Here is a 22197-nt window from a genome sequence, read left to right on the forward strand (position 1 = left end):
CAAGGTCCCACGCTGCAGAGCCGCGTGCTGGCATATAGATCTCGTCCACATTCGTTAACTGGGGTTCCCCCCGTGCAACTATTGATGAAACGAACCTTAAAGACCAGGCTCTTGTTAATCCTCCCAGACATGCATGAAATTGTTGAGGCTAAGCGTCGAAAGCTAACTGAGTACCATGACCAAAATTCAAGGGGGATGTAGAATGAGATAGGGGACAAAGTGTTTGTGCTAAACTATGGTCGGGGTCCCAAATGGCTTGCAGGGACAGTAACAGACAAAGAGGGAAACAGGCTACTGGTTGTACAAATGGACAATGGCCAAACCTGCCGGAGGCATGTAGACCAAGTAAAAAGTAGATTCACTGATAACACTGAAGAACCAGAGGCAGACTACAATGTGGAACTCACACCACACCTGTTGGACAGACAGGTGGAACAACCTGAGGAAAGGGCAGTCTCAACAGACAGCCCAGGCAAGATACCAGCAATCACACCGAATGAAAAACAGGCACCAAGGCAAACAACTGAACCACAACTAAGACGCTCCACGCGAGAGCGCAGACCTCCTGAGAGACTGAATCTATAAAGGCAATAAGACCTTGGGGGATGGTGATGTCATGTATCTCACATTACTGTATATAACTGTATCTTACCATGCTATACATGACTGTAACTGGATATGACCTGCAACAGTAAGCATACCTTACCACCAGGGGTGCACTTGCAGGAGACACTCCATTCCTGTCCCACTGAGGTATATAAAGCGAGGTCTCAGGCAAGTGCAGCACTGCAGAGCTGGAATTAAAGGTGCAGGTCCTGAGTGACCGTGACTTCAGCATGTGTCTCGTGTAAGTCAGTACATTCGAGTCAGGACTTAACAGTTGTCCTCCTGACGCTGGCTCCCATTCGCCTCAAGAATGTCCTCCTAACTCTGGCTCGCAGTCACCTCAAGGGTGTCCTCCTGACTCTGACTCGCAGTCATCTCAAGGGTGTCCTCCTGACGATGGCTCCCATTCGCCTCAAGGGTGTCCGCCTGACTCTGCCTCGCAATCGCCTCAAGGATCTTGGTCTCGCTCTGGCTCACACTCGGACTCCCATTTGGATTCATAAATGGCACATGAGGTCTCATCAGATTGATGTAGGGCAACTTTCACACAATCATAAGCAATTGCCTGGTAGGTGCTTGGACTTTCAGGGAGAGATGACATTAAAGGAAGGCCTTCACTTACCGATGCTGCCCCCAGCGGGATCCACATGATCGGCCGCCACAGGGAAGGCAACATGTGGGCCCACTAGCTGCTGCACACTTTTTTCAATATCAGTCAGCTGCTGGATATCGGCCACGGCTCCATCAGTCCTCTGTTTCTCCAAACGGTTATGAGATACCTTGGCCTGCAAAGCAAGGGTTGCTGTGTAGCAGCGTCATGAGGCCTCGGCAATGAGTGCAAGTGTGGGTCCATTACATGCAGGTGTAGCTGACATGAAAGGGAGCCTCCATTGCAAGAACGCACACATTTATATATGCCTCACCAATCAAATGATGCTTCAGTGATTACATAGTGAAGATGGGAAATAAGAGGTGAAGGAGAGGCTCGCAGATGGAAGGTGAGGAGTAAAGGAAACATGTACTCACTTTCATCAGCTGAATGATGTCGTTCAGCTTTTTGCAGCATTAGGTGGTGGTGTGGACATAAATGGAGGTCCCCGACACCTCCATAGCGATGTCTCTCCAGGCATTCACAAACATGGTACGAGTCGGTTTGCCTGTGTCGGGATACAGAATGCGCCTCCTTCCCTCCACAGCTTGGACCAGGGTCTCAAGTTTCACATCAGAAAAGCGGCTGGCCCTCCTTAGACCTCTGGCATTAGCCATTCCTTCGCAAGCAACAGAGACAAAGTCAGTGCTCAGCTGAAAACCTTGCCCTTTAAGAAGGCCAGGGAGCAGCTGCCTCATTATGAGCAAATTGGCAACAGCTGAATTTCGCGGCCCAATCGGCCACTCTGTACCCGCACCACTGCAAACAGCCCATTCCCGCCACCAATACCGCTCTTTTTTTCAGCAAAAATGCTGTATTTCACTCTAATGGCCGCCGCATCCATTGCAAAGGTAATACATTCCAAAATGCAGTAGGTATGCCTCGTTTCGGGCTGTGGGCAATTTCGGCCCCCTGGTGTTGTGCCTCCCAGAAGATTTCGATTTTTACATTTTATATTCTGCATTTTGGAGCCTGCTATATTTCTGTCTTTAAAACCAAAAACAGTTTCTCCTGGAAGGATTAGAGATATTCTAAATATGCAATTAAATGTAATTTTATGGACTTCAGAATTTACAACATAAAAATTACAACATGGAAACAGACTGTTTGGGTCAACCAGTCTGTCACGGTCTTTATACCACACTCATGAATAAATGGGTTAACACCATCCCTTTAAAATAACAGTAACATTCATCTGCTATTTTCACCAATAGTCCTTTCTGGCCTATTTTGCTTTTATGAACCTGTCAACAAGGTCATCCTCTTTTATTGGGAACAAAAATCACTAAATGCTGTCATCACTTAAAAAATAACTGAAGTGAACAAAGATGTGCTTTCTGGGAACCAACTGAAGAACATAAGAACATAAGAATTAGGAACAGGAGTAGGCCATCTAGCCCCTCGAGCCTGCTCCGCCACTTAACAAGATCATGGCTAATCTGGCCGTGGACTCAACTCCACTTACCCGCCCGCCCCCCATAACCCTTAATTCCCTTATTGGTTAAAATACAGGGAGTTGAATTTTGTGCGCTTAGGTGCATCTGACTGCCTCCATTTGGAGGTGGGTTCAATTATACTCATTGATTATTAATGTCGCCTCTCCTGATTCAGTGTCATCTCTCGTATGATTCTACTTAAGAATATAAGAACATAAGAAATAGGAGCAGGTATAGGCCATTTGGCCCCTCGAGCCTGCTCCGCCATTTAATAAGATCATGGCTGATCTGATCATGGACTCAGCTCCGCTTCCCTGCCGATCCCTATAATCCTTTATTCCCTTCTCACTCAAAAATCTGTCTATCTCCGCTTAAATATATTCAATGACCCAGCAGCCACAGCTCTCTGGGGCAGAGAATTCCACAGATTTACAACCCTCTGAGAGAATAAATTCCTCCCCATCTCAGTTTTAAATGGGCGGCCCCTTATTCTGAGACTATGCCCACTAGTTTTAGTTTCCCCTATGAATGGAAACATCCTCTCTGCATCCACCTTGTCAAGCCCCCTCAGTATCTTATATATTTCGATAAGATCACCTCTCATTCTTCTGAATTCCAATGAGTATAGACTCAATCGACTCAACCTATCTTCATAAGTCAACCCCCTCATCTCCGGAATCAACCTTATGAACCTTCTCTGTACAGCAAGTGTACAATGCAAGTATATCCTTCCTTAAATATGGAGACCAAAACTGTATGCAGTACTCTCGGTGTGGCCTCACCAATACTCTGTACAGTTGTAGCAGGACATTCTATGTCATCATGGATGTTAACTGCTCCATTATAAGTGGAATAAGTTCTTTCTCTAATCATTGTAATACAAGGTCCTCATCCATTTATGTTTAAACAAACTGAAAACAGCTAAGTTACAGAATACAAATGGGCACTGCGACTCACCCACTGACAAGCCATTGGTCTGCATCACCCCCTATCATAACTGTATTAAAATCTTAAATACAGGAATCTCAGTGTAACGTATTTAATTATTATTTCTAAACACTGGTAAGTGCACCAGTACTGTGACAGAAATATTCAATATAGTCAGGTCATAATTCACATCAGGGAACATCCTCCTTATCTTAAAAAAGCAGCTGCAATCAGTCTTGAGGATAAAAAAAACCTTCGTACAAGACTGCAGCTGACATGCTCCAGAAAAATGACCTCTGGCAATATTAGCAGATTAATGGTTACTGTATTTGTATGACATCCCTCTGCTCCCTTATTTAACAGAGCATTAGTCTTTATATATTAAATGGAAATGACACAGGAATGGCATGTGAACATATAGAATAATCATATTTTTGTTCAGTTAATATATGCAGTACTACTTAACAAAGTGTATAAGCCTGAGATGAATAGCAGATACACATTTGGTTATGCAGTTTTTGTCACAGAAGATTAATATTTCATGAGTAGGTGAAAGAGGTTTTACTTATGAGTGGAGTAAATTCATATGTCCCACTGTTGGATGTTCTTTTTAAACCACAGGTAAATACCAAGGCACTAATTTAGCACTTATTTCAAAGTTAAGTGCTGAAACATTGGGATATATAATCCAGCTGGTAAAACACTTACAATACTTATAGGATAATCCTCAGTGCTCTTTTTAATGCTGGTGTTTTTCATGTTCCTCCTGACGTTACAAAAATCTTCTGACTCATTGGTGACACATTCTCACCCCCACCCTACTTGTTGGCTGACTCCATGCAAAAGCTGTACAATTTACCGCTATCCATGAGTTGCAGTGGACTGCCAGTTTGGTGCCTGCAGCTTGCTGCTAATATTCAAATCTGGCCCGAACATGAAAATGGTATGTGTCATTGGTTGGGCACCGCGGGTGCAATGCCGCCTTCGTGCCTGGTCTGGGTGATAGTTCAGAATCCATCTCCACGTATTCTAGTTACATGAGCTTGCTGACCAGTAGGACGTGAAAATCCTTTTCAACTAGATTGTCTTTGCTTTAACCATGACATTCATTGAATTTTATTGGGTGCAGTGGTACAAATCATATTGGCCTTGTGCAAATAAAGCATTGTCCTAAAATAAAAGCAAAAAATGTTGGGAGTACTCAGCAAGTCAGGCAGAGGGATCTAGGGGTTCTTGTGCATGAAACGCAAAAAGTTAGCATGCAGGTACAGCAAGTAATTAGGAAGGCAAATGGAATGTTGGCCTTTATTGCAAAGGGGATGGATGATAAAAGTAGGGAAGTCCTGCTCCAACTGTACAGGGCGTTGATAAGACCACACCTGGAGTACTGTGTACAGTTTTGGTCTCTTTATTTAAGGAAGGATACATTTGTATTGGAGGCAGTTCACAGAAGGTTCACGAGGTTGATTCCTGAGATGAAGTGGCTGTCATATGAAGAAAGGTTAAGCAGGTTGGGCCTATACTCCTTGGAGTTTAGAAGAATGAGAGGTGATCTATTGAAACATATAAGATTCTGAGGGGGCTTGACAGGGTAGATGCAGAAAGGATGTTTCCCCTCATGGGGGTATCTAGAACTGGGGGACATATTTTCAGAATAAAGGGTCGCCCATTTAAAACAGAAATGAGGAGGAATTTCTTCTCTCAGAATCTTCGGAATTCTCTACCCCAGAGAGCTGTGGAGGCTGAGTCTTTGAATATATTTAAGCTGGAGACAGACAGATTTTTGAATGATAAGGGAGTCGAGGGTTATGGGGAACGGGCGGGGAAGTGGAATTAGGCCAGGATCAGATCAGCCATGATCTTATTGAATGGTGGAGCAGACTCGAGGGGCCAAATAACCTACTCCTGCTCCTATTTCTTATGTTCTTATGTTCATTTGTGGAGAGAGAAATAGAAGCCTTGATCTTGACCGTGGGGGGTGGGGGAGGGTGGAGATAGGGTGGAGATGGGGTGGTGTTGTGAGTGGGGTGCAGGTGGGGTGTGGTGTTTTGTTTGGGAAACACTGAAGTCCACAGCATACGTCTCTTTTTTTCAAGCAGGTTCCCCGCCCGGAAGCCAGCCTGATTGACAGGTCTGGCTTCCCGTTGGGCAGGGAATGCTCCGGAGGAGACCACAGGCTAGGAGCAGATAGCTAGACTGCAGCTGGATTAATGGTAGCATAGAGCGAGTCTGGATCTTGCGGGGGAGATGGTTGCCGATCCTTTGGGAGGGGAATCCAATACCAGTGGTATCTGATTGCGGGGGGGCAAGGAAGGTGGTCACCGATCTGGGAGTTCGGATTATGGAGAGAGATTCGATCATGGGGCGGGGAAGGCTTTGGATTTGGGTGAGGAGGTCCGATGGTGGGCAGGGAAGAATGTAAGCTTGATAGGCTGGCAGGAAGCACTCCTGCTCCTTTTGGCCCTCAAGCAGTGCTGTAAAGGCACTTACCTTTTCCATGCAGCAGTTCTTACTTCCCTTTAGCTGTCGGGTTGTTCGGGGCCTGGGATAAAACTGGAAGACATGTTAAATATGAGGTAGATAACCTAATTTAATTTAAATGGCCAACCTGCCTCCTGGGAGCGAGTTGGTTGCCCGCCCTCCGTCCCACCTCTATTAAAACTAGAAGTGGTTGGGTTGGAGGCGAGGTTGAGATTAAAAACATTTTAACATCCCACCTGACCCAAACCCACCTGTTTTTTTGTGGTTAATATTACTCCCAGAGTTTTCAGTCCGTCATCTTTCATCAGTATTTTTCTAACAAGGGTGGTAGAAAAATATCTGTATTTCTGTAGTTAGAAAAAAACACGATTTTGTGTCCATACACTGATCAGTCCATCCATTCAAGGTGTTTTCATACACACTTCAGGACTGAGTCCTTTTGAGTCTCATCTGCAATCTCAGTTGCATTCATGGGAAAATCTTTGCCAACTGCACCGAGCGTGAAAATCCGACCTTCACATCCAACACACAAGTCCTCATATGGCAAGCTGGACAAGGCATCTGCGATTGCGTTTTGCTTTGAAGTGCGATATTCAATTGTGTAGTCATATTGTGACAATACTGCCCAATGTTGCATTCTTGATGCGGCCATTGCAGAGCTATCAGATTTGGGCCCCAATGTTGGCCCAGAAATCCCGGTTTCTCCTTCCCACGGGCGTTCGAATAGATTTTAGAAAAAAGATGCCCACCGACCTGAAGCTGCTGCGGCCATGCGAGATCCCGGAACTGACGCCTCTCCTGACCGCGCGTCGCAGCGCGTGCATGTCAGGACGTGCGCAGGCCTGGAGCTGGAGTCACATGGCTGTGGGCAGCCAATCAGGTGCAGTATATTCTCATTCATAGTGATAGGAATTTCAGACTTACGAAACTCATGGTATTGGGAGTAATGTATTGATGTGGATAGAGAACTGGTTGTCAGACAGGAAGCAGAGAGTTGGAATAAACAGGTCCTTTTCAGAATGGCAGGCAGTGACCAGTGGGGTGCCGCAGGGTTCAATGCTGGGATCCCAGCTATTTACAATATACATTAATGATTTAGATGAAGGAATTGAATGTAATATCTCCAAGTTTGCAGATGACATTAAGCTGGGTGGCGGTGTGAGCTGTGAAGAGGATGCTAAGAGACTGCAGGGTGACTTGGACAGGTTAGGTGAGTGGGCAAATGCATGGCAGATGCAGTATAATGTGGATAAATGTGAGTTATCCACTTTGGTGGCAAAAACAGGAAGACAGAATATTATCTGAATGGTGACAGATTAGGAAAAGGGGAGGTGCAACGAGACCCGGGTGTCAAGGTACATCAGTCACTGAAGTTTGGCATGCAGGTACAGCTGGCGGTGAAGAAGGCAAATGGCATGTTGGTTTTCATAGCTAGAGGATTTGAGTATAGGAGCAGGGAGGTCTTACTGTAGTTGTGCAGAGCTTTGATGAGGCCACACGTGGAATATTGTGTTCAGTTTTGGTCTCCTAATCTGAGGAAGGACGTTTTTGCTAATGAGGGAGTGCAGCGAAGGTTCACCAGATTGATTCTCGGGATGGCAGGACTGACATATGAGGAGAGACTGGATCAACTGGGCTTGTATCCACTGGAGTTTAGAAGAATGAGAGGGGATCTCATAGAAACATATAAAATTCTGACGGGATTGGACAGGTTAGAGGCAGGAAGAATGTTTCCGTTACTGGGGATTTCCAGAACCAGTGGTCACAGTCTAAGAATAAGGGTTAAGTCCCTCATTTAGGACCGAGATGAGGAGAAACTTCTTCACTCAGAGAGTGGTTAACCTGTGGAATTCTCTACTGCAGAAGGTTGTTGAGGCTAGTTCTTTGGATATATTCAAAAGGGAGTTAGATATGGCCCTTACGGCCAAAGAGATCAAGGGGTGTGGAGAGAAAGCAAGAAAGGGGTACTGAGGTTGAATGATCAGCCATGATCTTGTTGAATGGCGGTGCAGGCTCGAAGGGTCGAATGGCCTGCTCCTGCACCTAATATCTATGTTTCTATGTTTCTATCCAAGCATCAACCTTTTCCTTCACTAGTTCTAAGCTATTTGCATCAACATTCAGACAAAGGTACACAACCTCGGGCTGCACTAAAGTACATTTACTCCTTTTCAATTTGATATTGTGGGCATTCAACCTTTGAAGCATTATATCTAAAACTTATTGATTTTCGTCCTTGCTGCTTGTTGTGATCAGCAATTGGGAACTCCCTGCAAAATCTTATCTATCGTAGCCTGGAAGATTTTGGTTGAGGACTTTGCAGCATATGGCAACTTGATGTATGAGTACAGACCCTTTTGTGTGTTGATGCTGAGATACTGTTGACTCACTGTCAACATTCATCCAAGTATAAGCGTGCAACCGGTCAATTTGGAGAAAACCTTTGACCGAGAGAGTGCTGCATACAAATCTTGTGATGTCGGTATTGGGTACTGCTCATCGTCAACTGCTTGGCTGATAGTACAGTTTTACCTTCCAGTCCAGCACCCTCGGGACCTGACCAGTGCTGGAACAGAGAATTTCCCGAACCACGGGTGGTCTTGCTTACCGATATCGGTGAACAGCCTGCTTCTGGCAGCCTGTGAGCTGCTCCCTCAGCACCCATGCACGCATTCACTAACTGATAGTCGCTTCCAGCCAATTGCCAAACACACTGATGGCAGCCATTGCAGCTGATGAAAAGTTAAAAATAAAACCTCTATTTCCTCAGGCCCAACTAATGCCGAACCACAGATGTTTCCGGATGAGAGAGTCCCGGACTGGAGAGGTACAACCTGTAACTTTGTAGTCACCGCACAAGCATGCAACTTTGTCTGCTTTGGGTGCTATCACAATCGGGGTAGCCCATTCACTTTTGTCAGTTTTTACTCGCCCTCCGTTTTCTCTGAGCTTTGCTAGTTCTTCCTCCACCTGACTTTTCAACAGATGGGGTACCGACCTTGCCTTACAATAGACAGACTTTGCATTGGATTTGATGCGGATATGTGCGTCATATTCAGTGATGCCCTAATAACTGTTTGTAAACATGCTTTCATATTGTTCAGTATTATGTCGACTCGCTTCTTTGAAGCATCTACACTGAAGATGTTTTTCCAGTCTAGTTTTAACTTTCACAAACAGTTTTTGCCCATGAGAGTTGGCCTGTTGTAGCTTACTACAATAATAGGCAGCTTTACTGACTGACCATTGTGTTGAACTGTACATTCCATTTGTCCACATGTCTCTAGGATTTTTCTGGCATAGATTTTAACTCTATGGTACTCTTTGTAAGTGGTATTTGATTAAACTTACTCTCATATGTGTCCTTATTCATGATAGAGCAGTCGCCGCTGTGTCGATATACATATCAATATATTGCTCATTGATCAAAAGTTTTGTACAGAAGTCTTTGTCACGACTGCTAGCGTGTCGCTCGTGGCATAGATACTGTAGCTGCCTAGTTCGTCAACATCAGATGAGTTCACTTCAATATTGTGAACTCCTCCCTTTTGTTGACGCTGCTTTGCATTGCCACTAGAATGGTTCTTACTTCCTCCTTTAGATCTAACTCTGTAAGTTGTTGAAATATGGCCTAGTTTCTGGCAGTGAAAACACTTTGCATTTCTATATTGGCAGGATTGTAGTGAGTGATATCCATTGCAGTAACAACAATTCACAGATTTGCTCTCACCACCATGCTTTTGAATCGGACTCACAGCTTGAGGTTTGGCAGTGGCTTTGTGACTGTAGATGATATGTCCTTATTATACAGTATAAATGCAACGAGGCCCATGCTTGAGAGAAGGTCAGTCTGTGACCTGTCCTTTATTCCCTAGTGATGAAGGTGGGTGGAGCTTCCCCTTTTATACCTGAAGGTCCAGGTTAGGAGTGTCTCCCACCTAGTGGTCATTGTTCTCAGTGTACAACTTAGGTCAGATTATACATGGGTTACAATGCTGGTTGACATCACCTCCCCCACAAAGTCTTATTGGGATCACAGGTTGAGTCTCTCTGGTGGTTTACGCTCTCTTGTAGAGCGCCTGAGTTGGGGCTCCAGTTGTTGGGCGCTGGCTTGAGTGTCTGCTGTTTGCGGTGCCTCAGGCCTATCCAGACTGCCCACAGTGATTGGGCTCTCCTCCCTTTGGTTCCGGTGTGCGGTCACCTGTAGTGGAGTGAACTCGACATCGTGTTCTTCCTCTGCTTCTTCTATGGGGTTGCTGAACCTCCTTTTTGTTTGATCCACGTGTTTGCGGCAGATTTGTCCATTGGCAAGTTTAACTACCAGAATCCTATTTCCCTCTTTGGCAATCACAGTGCCTGCGAGCCATTTGGGCCCTGCAGCGTAGTTGAGGACAAAAACAGAATCATTTACATCAATACATCGCGCCCTCGCATTCCTGTCATGGTAGTCATATTGTGGCTGGCGCCTGCTCTTGACAATTTCTTTCGTGGTGGGGTGTATAAGGGATAACTGGATTTTGAGCGTCCTTTTCATTAGCAGCTCTGCGGGTGGAACTTCTGTGAGCGAGTGTGGTCGGGATCTGTAGGCCAACAGGAGGCGTGATAAGCGCCGTTGTAGGGAAACACCTTGGATTCTGAGCATCCCCTGTTTGATTATCTGCACTGCTCGTTCTGCCTGGCCGTTTGAGGCCGGCTTGAACGGTGCCGTTCTGACATGGTTAATTCCATTGCCTGCCATGAAGTCCTGGAATTTAGTGCTTGTGAAGCACGGGCCATTGTCGCTGACCAAGACGTCCAGTAGACCGTGGGCGGCGAACATTGCCCGTAGACTTTCTACCATGGCAGAGGATGTGCTTGAATTTAAAATATCACACTCGATCAATTTGGAGTAGGCGTCTACTATAATCAAAAACATTTTTCCCATGAAAGGACCTGCGTAGTCCACATGGATGCGTGACCAAGGCTTGGCGGGCCATGGCCAGGGGCTAAGGGGGGCTTCCCTGGGCGCATTGCCCAGCTGGGCACACGTGTTGCACCTGCGAACACAAAGTTCCAGATCTGCGTCTATCCCTGGCCACCAAACGTGTGACCTGGCAATTGCCTTTTTCATTACAATGCCCGGGTGCTCATTGTGGAGTTCTCTGATGAACATCTCTCTGCCCATCTGGGGCATGACTATGCAGTTTCCCGACAGTAGGCAATCGGCCTGAATTGAGAGTTAATCCCTGCGCCTGTGAAATGGTTTAATCTCCTCAGGGCATGCCCTGTACGTGGCTGCCCAGTCCCCATTCAGGACACATTTCTTGACTAGAGACAATAGCGGGTCTCTATTTGTCCAGACTTTAATCTGACAGGCTGTCACGGGTAAGCCTTCACTTCCAAAAGCTTCAACAGCCATGACCATCTCAGCAGCATGCTCAGTAGCCCCCTCAGTGGTGGCTAGTGGGAGCCTGCTGAGTGCATCGGCGCAGTTTTCAGTGCCCGGTCTATGCCAAATTGTATAGTCATAGGCGGCTAACGTGAGTGCCCACTTCTGTATGAGGGCGTTACGTTTGCATTTATGGCCTTGTTGTCGGCCAAAAGGAACGTTAGGAGTTTGTGATCTGTCTCCAGCTCAAATTTCCTGCCAAACAAGTACTGGTGCATTTTCTTTACCGCATATACACATGCGAGCGCCTCCTTTTCTACCATCCCGTGACCCCTTTCTGCCTGGGACAGACTTCTGGAGGCATAAGCTTCCGGCTGTAACTGACCCTTGACATTGACATGCTACAACACACACCCGACACTATAGGACGACACATCGCACGTTAACACAAGTTTCTTACATGGGTCGTATAGTGTTAAGAGTGTTGGAATATAACAAATTGCGTGCTCTATTAAAAGCCCTTTTCTGGCTGTCCTCCCAGACCCATTCGCGACCTTTGCGTAGGAGCACATGTAGCAGCTCTAGCAGCGTGCTCAATTTGGGAAGAAAGTTACCTATATAGTTCAGGAGCCCCAGGAACGAACGCAGCTCCATCGTGTTACGGGGTCTGGGTGCTCTCTGGATCGCTTCTGTCTTGGACGCAGTAGGGCTGATCCCGTCTGCTGCTACCCTCATCCCCAGGACTTCTACCTCTGGAGCTAGGAAGATGCACTTCGCCTTTTTCAGTCGCAGCCCTACCCGGTCCAGTCTGCATAGCACCTCCTCCAGGTTGTGGAGGTGTTCTTCAGTATCGTAATCCGTGATGAGGATGTCGTCCTGAAAAAACACCGTCCCTGGAATCGACTTGAGGAGGCTTTCCATATTTCGTTGGAAAATCGCGGCGGCCGAGCGAATCCCGAATGGACATCTGTTGTACTCAAACAACCCCTTGTGTGTCGTGATGGTGGTCAGCTTCTTCGACTCACTCGCCAGCTCCTGGGTCATGTAAGCTGAGGTCAGGTCCAATTTTGAAAAAAGTTTGCCACCGGATAGCGTCGCAAAGAGGTCCTCCACTCTCGGTAGCGGGTACTGGTCTTGGAGTGACACTCGATTGATGGTGGCCTTGTAATCACCACATATCCTGAACGACCCATCCGCCTTAAGCACTGGCATGATCGGGCTCACCCAGTCACTGAATTCGACTAGCGAGATGATGCCTTCCCTCAGCAGGCGGTCCAATTCGCCTTCTATCTTTTCCCGCATCATATACGGCACCGCTCTGGCCTTGTGGTGTACTGGCCTGGCGTCCGGGTTTTTGTGAATCACTACCTTGGCCCCATGAAAGTGCTGATGCCGGGTTGAAATAATGAGTCAAATTTGTCCAGGATCTGTGAGCATGATACTCGCTCCACACAGGAAATTGCATTGACATCGCCCCATTTCCAGTTCATGACAGCAAGCCAACTCCTCCCCAGTAGTACGGGACCATCCCCTGGGACAATCCAGAGTGGCAACCTGTTCTCCGAATCTTTGTGGGTCACGACTACCGTGGCGCTGCCTAGCACCAGAATGATCTGCTTTGTGTAAGTCCGTAGCTGTGTGTCAATCGGCGATAATTTTGGCCTCCTGGCCTTGGACGCCCACAACTTTTCGAAGGGTTTGATACCCATCAGGGACTGGCTGGCCCCCGTATCTAGCTCCATTGATACTGGGATGCCATTGAGGAGCACTTTCATCATTATTGGTGGCGTCCTGGTGTATGAACTGTATATGTGCTCCACATGAACTCGCTGAACTTCAGCTTCCAGCGATTTCCCCCAGTGTCCATTTCTGCAATTTCTGCAGGTATTTTGCTCATCTCTGCAAACTCCGGCTGAATGTGTTCCTCCACGCCTCCAACATGAGCTGCTGTTGGAAACAAAAGGTCCCTTGCCAGTCGATCGTCCCTGACTGCCCCTGTGACTGTCCTTGAGTGCGCCATTAACAGGTGTTGATGGCCCCATTACTAGCCGCATTGTCCCTTGCAATGGCGTGAATCGCCGTTCAACTTGCCGTTGCCTCTGTCGAACTCCCCCTCTGGGTTCGACTACATGGTGGGGCATGCCCGACTGCCTTTGTCTGCCTGGAGAACTGTGTGCTGCTTCAACAATGTTGAATCTCTGTCCCAACCATTCCTTAACACAGTACCTCTTGTCTGTTCTGCTAATGGCCATGCTCGCGTGGTTTAAATCCCAGTTTCTCATCGCCATTGATATGTTCTTACAGTATAAATGCACACGAGGCCCATGCTTGAGAGAAGGTCAGTCTGTGACCTGTCCTTTATTCCTTAACACTCAAGTAATGAAGGTGGGTGGAGCTTCCCCTTTTATACCTGAAGGTCCAGGTTAGGAGTGTTTCCCACCTAGTGGTCAATGTTCTCACAGTATACAACTTAGGTCAGATTATATATGGTTACAATGCTAGTTGAATACATGACAGTAGACCTCAGCTGAATTAGTCACTTGAGTTGGACAGAGCTTCCTAGCACTCTTAGACACCATCTCCATAGATAGGGCAATTCTGCATGCTATGTAAAACGTTAGGTTCGGAGTGTTCATTAACTTGGACTGTGTGCGCTCAGCCACCAGTCCACACACAAACTTATCTCGCAATGCATGATCCAAAAATATGTTGAAGTTACAATGCATAAACAGGTTCTTAAGAACTACAATGTACTCACTGATGGTTTCACTTTGTTTTTGGTTTCTGGTACCAAACTTGTCACTCTCTGCTATTTCTAATGGCTTTGGGTCAAAATGGTCCTCAAGTTTCTCGACAATATCTTCAAACAACGCATCCTTTCCTTTCCTTGTCAATGTTCGGTAGACACCTGGCCCAATGTCCGTTAGAAAAATTGTTTTTTTCCGTTTACGAATTACTTTATTTTGCACTTGAACATTCTCATCTGCACCTTTGGTCTCAATAATGTTATTGGCCTTAAAATACATCTCCATCTGCTCAGTGTAATAACTGAATGGTTCAGGAGCTTGGTCATAAATGCTGAGCTTCCAACGAAATCCCAGGCGTGACCATGATTGTCCCCATCCTGTTGAACAGTGATTCAGCATGTGAGAATTAACGCCACTGTTGCTGTGCATACATACAGGCAAAGGTGAAGCACAGACGATTCAGCATGAACATTAATGGTAAAACATCGCAAAAATTCAGTTTAGGTGTCACAAATTCACTTTAAATGTCCACTTGAAGGTTGAACATTGTGTCCTTCCATGATGAAAATGTCTTTCGGATCCCATCCTTGTTGCCAAAATGTGATATACTTGGATAAAACAAATGAAGGACAGAGACATGAAGAGTTGCTAGTCCATGCGCTTGCTTTATTAGGCCAGAGTGAACTGAGCATGCTCATCCCAAACCATGTGATTAAAACATTACAAAAACACCATTTCCTTTCTCCCATGAAATGAGAAGTAATTCTCTGAGTTCGTGTGGCTGTTGCAGAGTCTCACCCACTGGCTGCACATATCGGAAAATCACTGGCGGCTGGCCATGACTTTTCATCCATTAAAATGAATGGATGGAAAATTATAAGAAGCGTGTGAGATTTCCCGATACATGTAGCTGTTGGGTGAGACTCCGGAAGACAGCATCAATTCAGACAATTGGCCCAAACAAGTTTCTAACTAATTTCCCAGGAAGCGCTGTTCTCATTTAGGGAATGTGCATAGCAGACAGGATCAGGTTGGACCTGATGCTTCAAGTGCTGAACTGTAGAATTCTGTTTTTTGTAGATAAAATCCCTGCTCACAATTATATATACTTTTTCAGATTATACCAACAAAATTATAATTTTTTGTGTGTGAGCAAATTTTTTTTCTTAGAAAATCAAAATGAAGGGGTTTTATTTTGATACTTATATATATGACTGGTAATGTATGTCCCTGTCTGGAGATACAAGTGAGGATTCCCTCTTGGCTGGTTTCCTTCCTAAAGGAACAATTTTACCAAAGCCCGTGTATCAAGCATTCGTACCATACCATGTCAGCTGCTGCCAGCTATTGCTCAGATCTTCTCTACTCCTCCAGCTCTGTGATATTTAACTGGAAACTTCCCTCCTGACTTCAGTTGAAGCTTCTACGGCTCACTTAAAACTGGAGGCAGCCCAGCAGGATGGATACAAGAGAAAGGCAATTTAAAATCAATGGTGGCAGCCAGGAGGGAAGAGTTGACGTTTAAGAGTGGAACAATAGCAGATAGGAAAATGTATTTGTATGTTAGTCAATGTGTATGTGAGAATGTTGGTGGATAGAGGTCTGTAGTATCAAACTAAGGGCGAGAAATTGAATAGATTAGCACCACCTGTTAGCGCTGGTGAAGGGCGCTACTGGGGCGTTAAAGGCTTATCGCCCGGGCGCAACGATATTAATGGCGCTCACCAACTTGAATAGTGTTTTAGCGGCAGCACAAAAACTTAGCGCCAGGGAATGCTGCGCCACTGAGACCGTGACGTCAATGAGTGTGCAACGCCCCGCCAGTGCCCCGATCACAATATCGATTATTTTTGCGTCATTTACCACTTGGCGCTAATTATGCCAGCAAAACCAAGTGCTCACAAATGGTATTGGGGCTACAGCGGCAATATATAAGGCAATGAGCAACCTGGTCATTGGGAGGTCAAATTGATTGCTACCTTCCCAGAGATCATTTTGAATGTTTTCAGATTGTGAACATAGTTGCTTTGTTTCTGGTGTTACAGTTTGTTCATTCGCATTTCTCACAACCTTTGGACCTGCTGCTTTCACTCAGTCATGGGGACTATCCTGGCAATGCACCTTGGCATCCGGCATTTACTTTTAAGGCAGCGGCTCCAGAGACATATCATGCCAAATGGGCCCGGAGGCAGGGGGAGGGCCTACAGACATCGCAACAGGAGGCAAGGCCTTACCACCCCAGGGTTTTCCAGGAGCAGTTCTCATACATTCACCTGTCAGAAGAGCAATGCCTTTGAAGGCTACGCTTCAGCAAGGAGATGTTCAGAGAGTTGTGCCACTTGCTGCAGCAAGACCTTGAGCCTCATATCAGGTCGACCACTTCGCTATCTGTGGCAATCAAGATCACAATAACTCTCAATGTCTACACTGGCAGCTCCTTCAAGGCTACAGCAGAGGATGTAGCAAACATTTCACAGTTTGCAGTGCATTGCTGAATGTAACAGACGCTCTGTACAGCAGGGGAAGGGAGCACATCTCATGGAGCATGTCCAGGGAGAAGCAGCAGGAACGCATCTGTGGATTTGCAAGGATGGTGGGTTTCCCCATGGTTCAGGCCACCATTGACTGCACCCACGTAGCATTGTGGGCATAAGAACATAAGAACATAAGAACATAAGAACATAAGAATTAGGAACAGGAGTAGGCCTTCTAGCCCCTCGAGCCTGCTCCGCCATTCAACAAGATCATGGCTGATCTGGCCGTGGACTCAGCTCCACTTACCCGCCCGCTCCCCATAACCCTTAATTCCCTTATTGGTTAAAAATCTATCTATCTGTGATTTGCATGTTATCACAATACAGAGGGGTTCCGTAACCGCAAAGGCTACCACTCTCTGAGTTGATGTGTGACCACAGGCAGCTCACCCTCGCCGTCAGTGCCCGCTATCCAGGCAGAACCCACGATTCATTCATCCTGCAACAGACCACTCTCCCAGGACACTTCCAAACAGCACATGGAGCTCGCGGATGGCTGCTCGGGGACAAGGGTTATGCACTCACCACCTGGTTGATGACACCCCTCCGCAACCCCAATACTCGTGCTCAGCACGCATATAATGAAAGCCATGCCACCACTTCATCGAACAGACTATTGAGGTGCTCAAATAATGGTTCTGATGCTTTGACCTCTCTGGTGGAGCCCTGCAGTACTCCCCTGATTGAGTCTCCCTTTTCGTTGATGTGTGCTGCATGCTGCACAACTTGGCCATTGAGAGGGCCCAGGAATTGCTACCAGAGAATGCAGGTCCACCTCAGGAGGAGGTGAAGGAGAAGGAGGAGGATCAGCAGCAACGGAGGAGGGAGCGTGCTGATGTTGCTTCTGCAAGGGCAGTGCATCAACGCCACATTATGTAGTGTTTCCACTAAAGCACATATCACATGGAGATTGTGTTGCACAGCGCAGTGCCTATAACCCTGCACATGACAAATGAAAAACAGGACCAAATATGAACTTTAAAATGACCCATTTATTACAGCCCCCAATATCACCCATAAGTACCCACAACCAACAACAACAATAAATTTGCTCAAACAACCGTTTGCTAATCAAAAATAATATAGCAGAAGCAGCATCAAAATTATATTTACAAAGTAATCATCAAGCCATCTCAACAAAAGTGGGTTACTTCCCTTTTCTGGCAATGTTTAACTCCCGGTCCCTTCTGCCCCCCTCCCCACCCTACTGCTCCTCCTTAATGGGGCCCCAATGCCTGCAGCAAGGCTGGTAGCAGGCTGCTCACTCTGCAACACAGAGACTGCAGATGGTCTTGCAGGACGCCCTCGACTAGCTCTGGGCCTGGAAGGCCCTGCTGCAGACTGCACCATCTCAGGCAGTCTCGGATGGCTGGGGTGCAGACAGCAGCAAGTGCAATGGCGAAGTGGCAGTCGTGGGAGCCGGAATGCTGTCATCCTGAGAGAGGATAGCACCTTCCATTTCAACCGACACACTGTCACTCCTCTGGGGCAGTAGCTCAGCATCCAGAACAATCTGCTGGAGAACAGATTGTTGACCTGTTGCGGCACCATGAGATTCCCGTTGGACTGCAGGGAACCCAGAAATGATGGCAGCAGTCAGTGCTTGCATGGCATCAATCTGAATCTGCATGAGAGCAGACTGAGATTGGATGCCACCAACCACTGACTCCATTACAACAGTAAGCTGTTGCGTGGCTTCTGCCTGTGCTGAAATAGCTGCTGCCACCACACGCGGCATGATATCTGGGTCCCCACCATCTCTCTGAGTCTACCATCCTTTGCAAACTGCCAAGGATGGGCTCGAAGGTGTGATGGGAGACATGCGCAATGCTGCAGGCGGACTCCTCCAAACTCCTAGCAAGTGTATCCATGCTCTCGGGCACCTTTGCCATTGCACCCAAAAGCTCGCTGTACGTCGCCATTGACCGTCTGGCCAAAGCTTCCACATCAAGTTACTTATCTGAGTCCTGCTGAGCGGAACTCGTGCACAAACACATCCTCCGGGGAGATGGCTCCCGAGCTTCCCTTTCCCCATGACGTTGCTGCATGCCGTTGGGTCCCGGAGCATCACCCTCATTAAAGCCCAGGAACATTGCCTCCTCCATCGACATCGTCTCCCAGAGTCGGGGGAAGCTTGCTGAGGAGACTGTGCCTGAGCTGGGTCTCCTGTCCTTTGTCCTCGTCTCCCTCGACATTGTCACTGGGAGGCTGCTGCTGTGTTGGCTCATCATCTGAAAGCATAAAGGCACAAGAGTGTGGTTAAGTTCAGGGCAGGGGAGCAGGAAGGGAGCAAGGAATGGAAACACTACATTTTAATGCAAAATAGAAAAGGCTTGTGGTTTATGAGGGAAGAGACATGAGGGAAGAGGGAGAGGTGAGGAACATGGACTGTCCCCATGAGGGTCGGCGTGGCCGTGTGCTGCAGCTCCGATGACTTGTGAGCCGATGATCTCCTGCACTCTTTGTTCCAGATCAGTGAAAGGCCTCAGGTGTGCCTCACCACCTTCTGTCCTTTCTTTCTCCCATCGATGATGCACCAGTTTGGCCTGCAAGAGAGAAAAAAAAGCCTTTAAGTGACTGTGCTGCAATGTGGTTGTCACATGTGCATACCGTAATTGAATAGCTGTTAATGTATACAAGTGTTGAGATGTGGATGTGAATTTAGTAGGTGGACACATTTTGAGTGTGAGTGCTGGGATGTGGCACTTTCTAGAGTGAATACAAATAATTGTCTTGACATTGTGGCATGCAGTGGTTGTGGAAGAATGTACTCACCCTGACCACTCGAGTGACATTGCATCGCTGTCCTATCTACCACGCTCCTGGCAGACACATGTTGCACTACCTTCCTCCATAGGCGCCTGTCGGTGGCTGGCATTGGCCTCCTGCCACTCTCAGGAAACATGGAGGCCCGTTGCCTTGCCACTGCCTCCACAAGAGCATGTCTGATGAATTTGGACATAAGCACAGCTGAAATTGATTAGCGCTAAGAGTAGTGCTGCGCTTGGCGATACTATCACTCTGAGAGAAGTGTGTAATCCTTGATTTAGTGCTGCTATCCCCTCTTAGAGCAGTAAAAATCAATTTCCCGATCACTGGTGCTAATTATCGTCCGACGTTAAAATTAACGCCCAGGCAATGTTAGCACCTCAAAATGGTTGATTATCAATTTTCCCCCCTAAGTATTTTACAAGAGTCAAGGATTTTTCAGGGGTGTCAATTGATCTGTGGTGTCCTTATACATGAATATATGTGGTATCTTCAATTAGAGAAAGTTCCCAATTGATATAAATGAAATGCATTACACTCAGAAATACATTACACATTCACATTACAAGATTGGAATATCTACTTACCATTTTGCAAGCATCCTTCTATCTTTTTTTGTGCAAAAATAAAAGGAAACAGCTACTGAAATTGCATTAGTGTCTCCTTCCTCATTAGAATATCAATTTAGCTCTGCACATCACTAGATAGAAAGATCTGGATGTAAATCAGGTACAGCTGCACTTGACTTCAATAGCTGACTTAGTGACTGCTAAGAAATGGGAATATTGGACCTTCTGCTTCAATGATCCAAGGAAGTGAGAAATTAAATTTTCTCTCGATAGTACTTTATCAGATCAGATTAAATTAATATGAAGCTGGAGGAACATTTTGGCACAGCACCAAGAGGATAAAACTATAGTTTTATTCAGATACTATAGTTCATTGAGTCGGTAGTTCAGCCTTATTAGTCAGACAAGGACGGAAAACCTGCATCCTTCCAAATAATGACCAGACTTCATTATGTTAAAGAATAATGCCATAATTATATGTAAGCATAAGCTGAATAGTCACCATTAATGTTTGTGCATCCAACTGAACAAAGTTATAGGTGTTAGAAATCATATGGGACATATCAGGATGATGTGATTAATCTTCCTTTTCTAATGCTGAACTTGAAGTTGGTAGCTATTTAGTATTTCATAATAAATCCAGTCTGGCAACTTGTTATCTATTTTGACTTTTATGTTGGAAAGGACAGTATTGGGTATGATTTAAGTTTAATGTATGCTTCTTGTAATTTGCTCTTCAATAGCACATGTTTCAAGAGACAAACTAATTTCTCAATTTCTTTACCACAGGTCATAACTATTGGGAAGCATGTTAAAGGATATCATTACATCTTTGCTAACCTGGTAGGTAATCTACAACATGTATTGGAATCCTACTATATGCAATAGCCTTGGGACCGGGAAATTAAAGTTGCCCATATAAGGTTTGTACTTAATAGAATTGGCTCTACCAGCATTGAATGTGGCAGATGCATATTGAAACTTGGTAAAGAGCTTTGGTTTGTAGTTTTAATCAGTTCCCCCCGTTAATTAAAATGAATAATCCATTGATTAAAACTAAACAGCAAAAATCCCAGTAAGGGCAAAAGGATTACTTGTAAAACTGAAGAAAATTTAAAGAGTTCTTTCTTTCTATTCATATCAAGCTGCTCGCCAGAAGGAATATATGTCCATGTTAGACTCAGTTAACTCATTCATTGTGCGCTGTTATTGTGATGACCATTTGTGGAGCCCACTTACATGTGTACATTTGCAATAAGAATGCCTCCTGGAGTTCTTCTGATACTAGAGAAGCATTCCAGTGGCAATAATTCCCAATCTGTACTGAATTAGTAATTCTCAGACCAAAGAGAAATGGCTGTTTGAATGGCCTCAAAATCTGCAGATTGTAAAAGATCATCTTCATTAAACTTTGATGTAAATAACATTATCAAATAAACAATGTTTAATTTATTGAACAATGCCTTGAAACAAAAGGTACTAGCAGGCTAAATCTTTGAATGTCATAATCCTAGAGAACATCTTAGTTCAGCAAATGTAATAAGTTAAAATAAATAGCTCAATAATTTGGTGATGTCTTCAGAACATGCAGTACTGTTTTTTTCTGGAAGTTCTTGAAAAATTAGGTATATCCTTTTAAGCCATGAAAGGGACTATCATTAAATTGAATTAAAATGCATAAATGAGGTTTGTGTTATAACTGCTTTATGATGTGGTTCAGAAAAAAATATTGTTGATTGATTGGATAAAGTGTTCAGAGTTTGTCCATGATAATCGGTTTCAAATTCAATGCTTATCAAGAATGTATTGCACAGAACAATCGCAAGGTCTAGTAACAAGACAAGGATACAAAAATAGTGGGGCTGAAACTCCATGGCTCTTTCAGTGCACTCCTACTGTAAGCCTGCTGGGAGTGTGCAGGAAGGGCCGAAAAATAATCCGAGACCTGAATATGTTGGATCCTGGCTTGCTGTCGAGATACCACAGAATCTTGTAAAGTACGAGCCTCTGTTTATCCCTTAGTTCGTGATATAGGAGGAGGGAGGGCAGAGGGTGGGAGTCCTAACAATGGTAGTTCCCACATCCTAGCCTCCCATCAGCTATGCCAGTCA

The 22197-nt window shown here is 45.7% G+C and overlaps 1 protein-coding gene across 4 annotated transcripts in view; it reads left to right on the forward strand.

The window, feature by feature from the left end:
• gria2b (glutamate receptor, ionotropic, AMPA 2b) overlaps positions 1–22197 on the forward strand; it is a 202732-nt gene that overhangs the window by 123315 nt on the left and 57220 nt on the right. For all 4 annotated transcript variants that reach the window (XM_070865247.1, XM_070865248.1, XM_070865249.1 and 1 more), the window contains exon 5: positions 20876–20929. In XM_070865247.1, the coding sequence (XP_070721348.1) occupies positions 20876–20929 (54 nt within the window). The remainder of the gene's footprint in view (positions 1–20875; positions 20930–22197) is intronic.

Source organism: Pristiophorus japonicus, chromosome 2 (assembly GCF_044704955.1).
Source record: "Pristiophorus japonicus isolate sPriJap1 chromosome 2, sPriJap1.hap1, whole genome shotgun sequence".
In the NCBI taxonomy this organism is placed as follows: Eukaryota; Metazoa; Chordata; class Chondrichthyes; family Pristiophoridae; genus Pristiophorus; species Pristiophorus japonicus.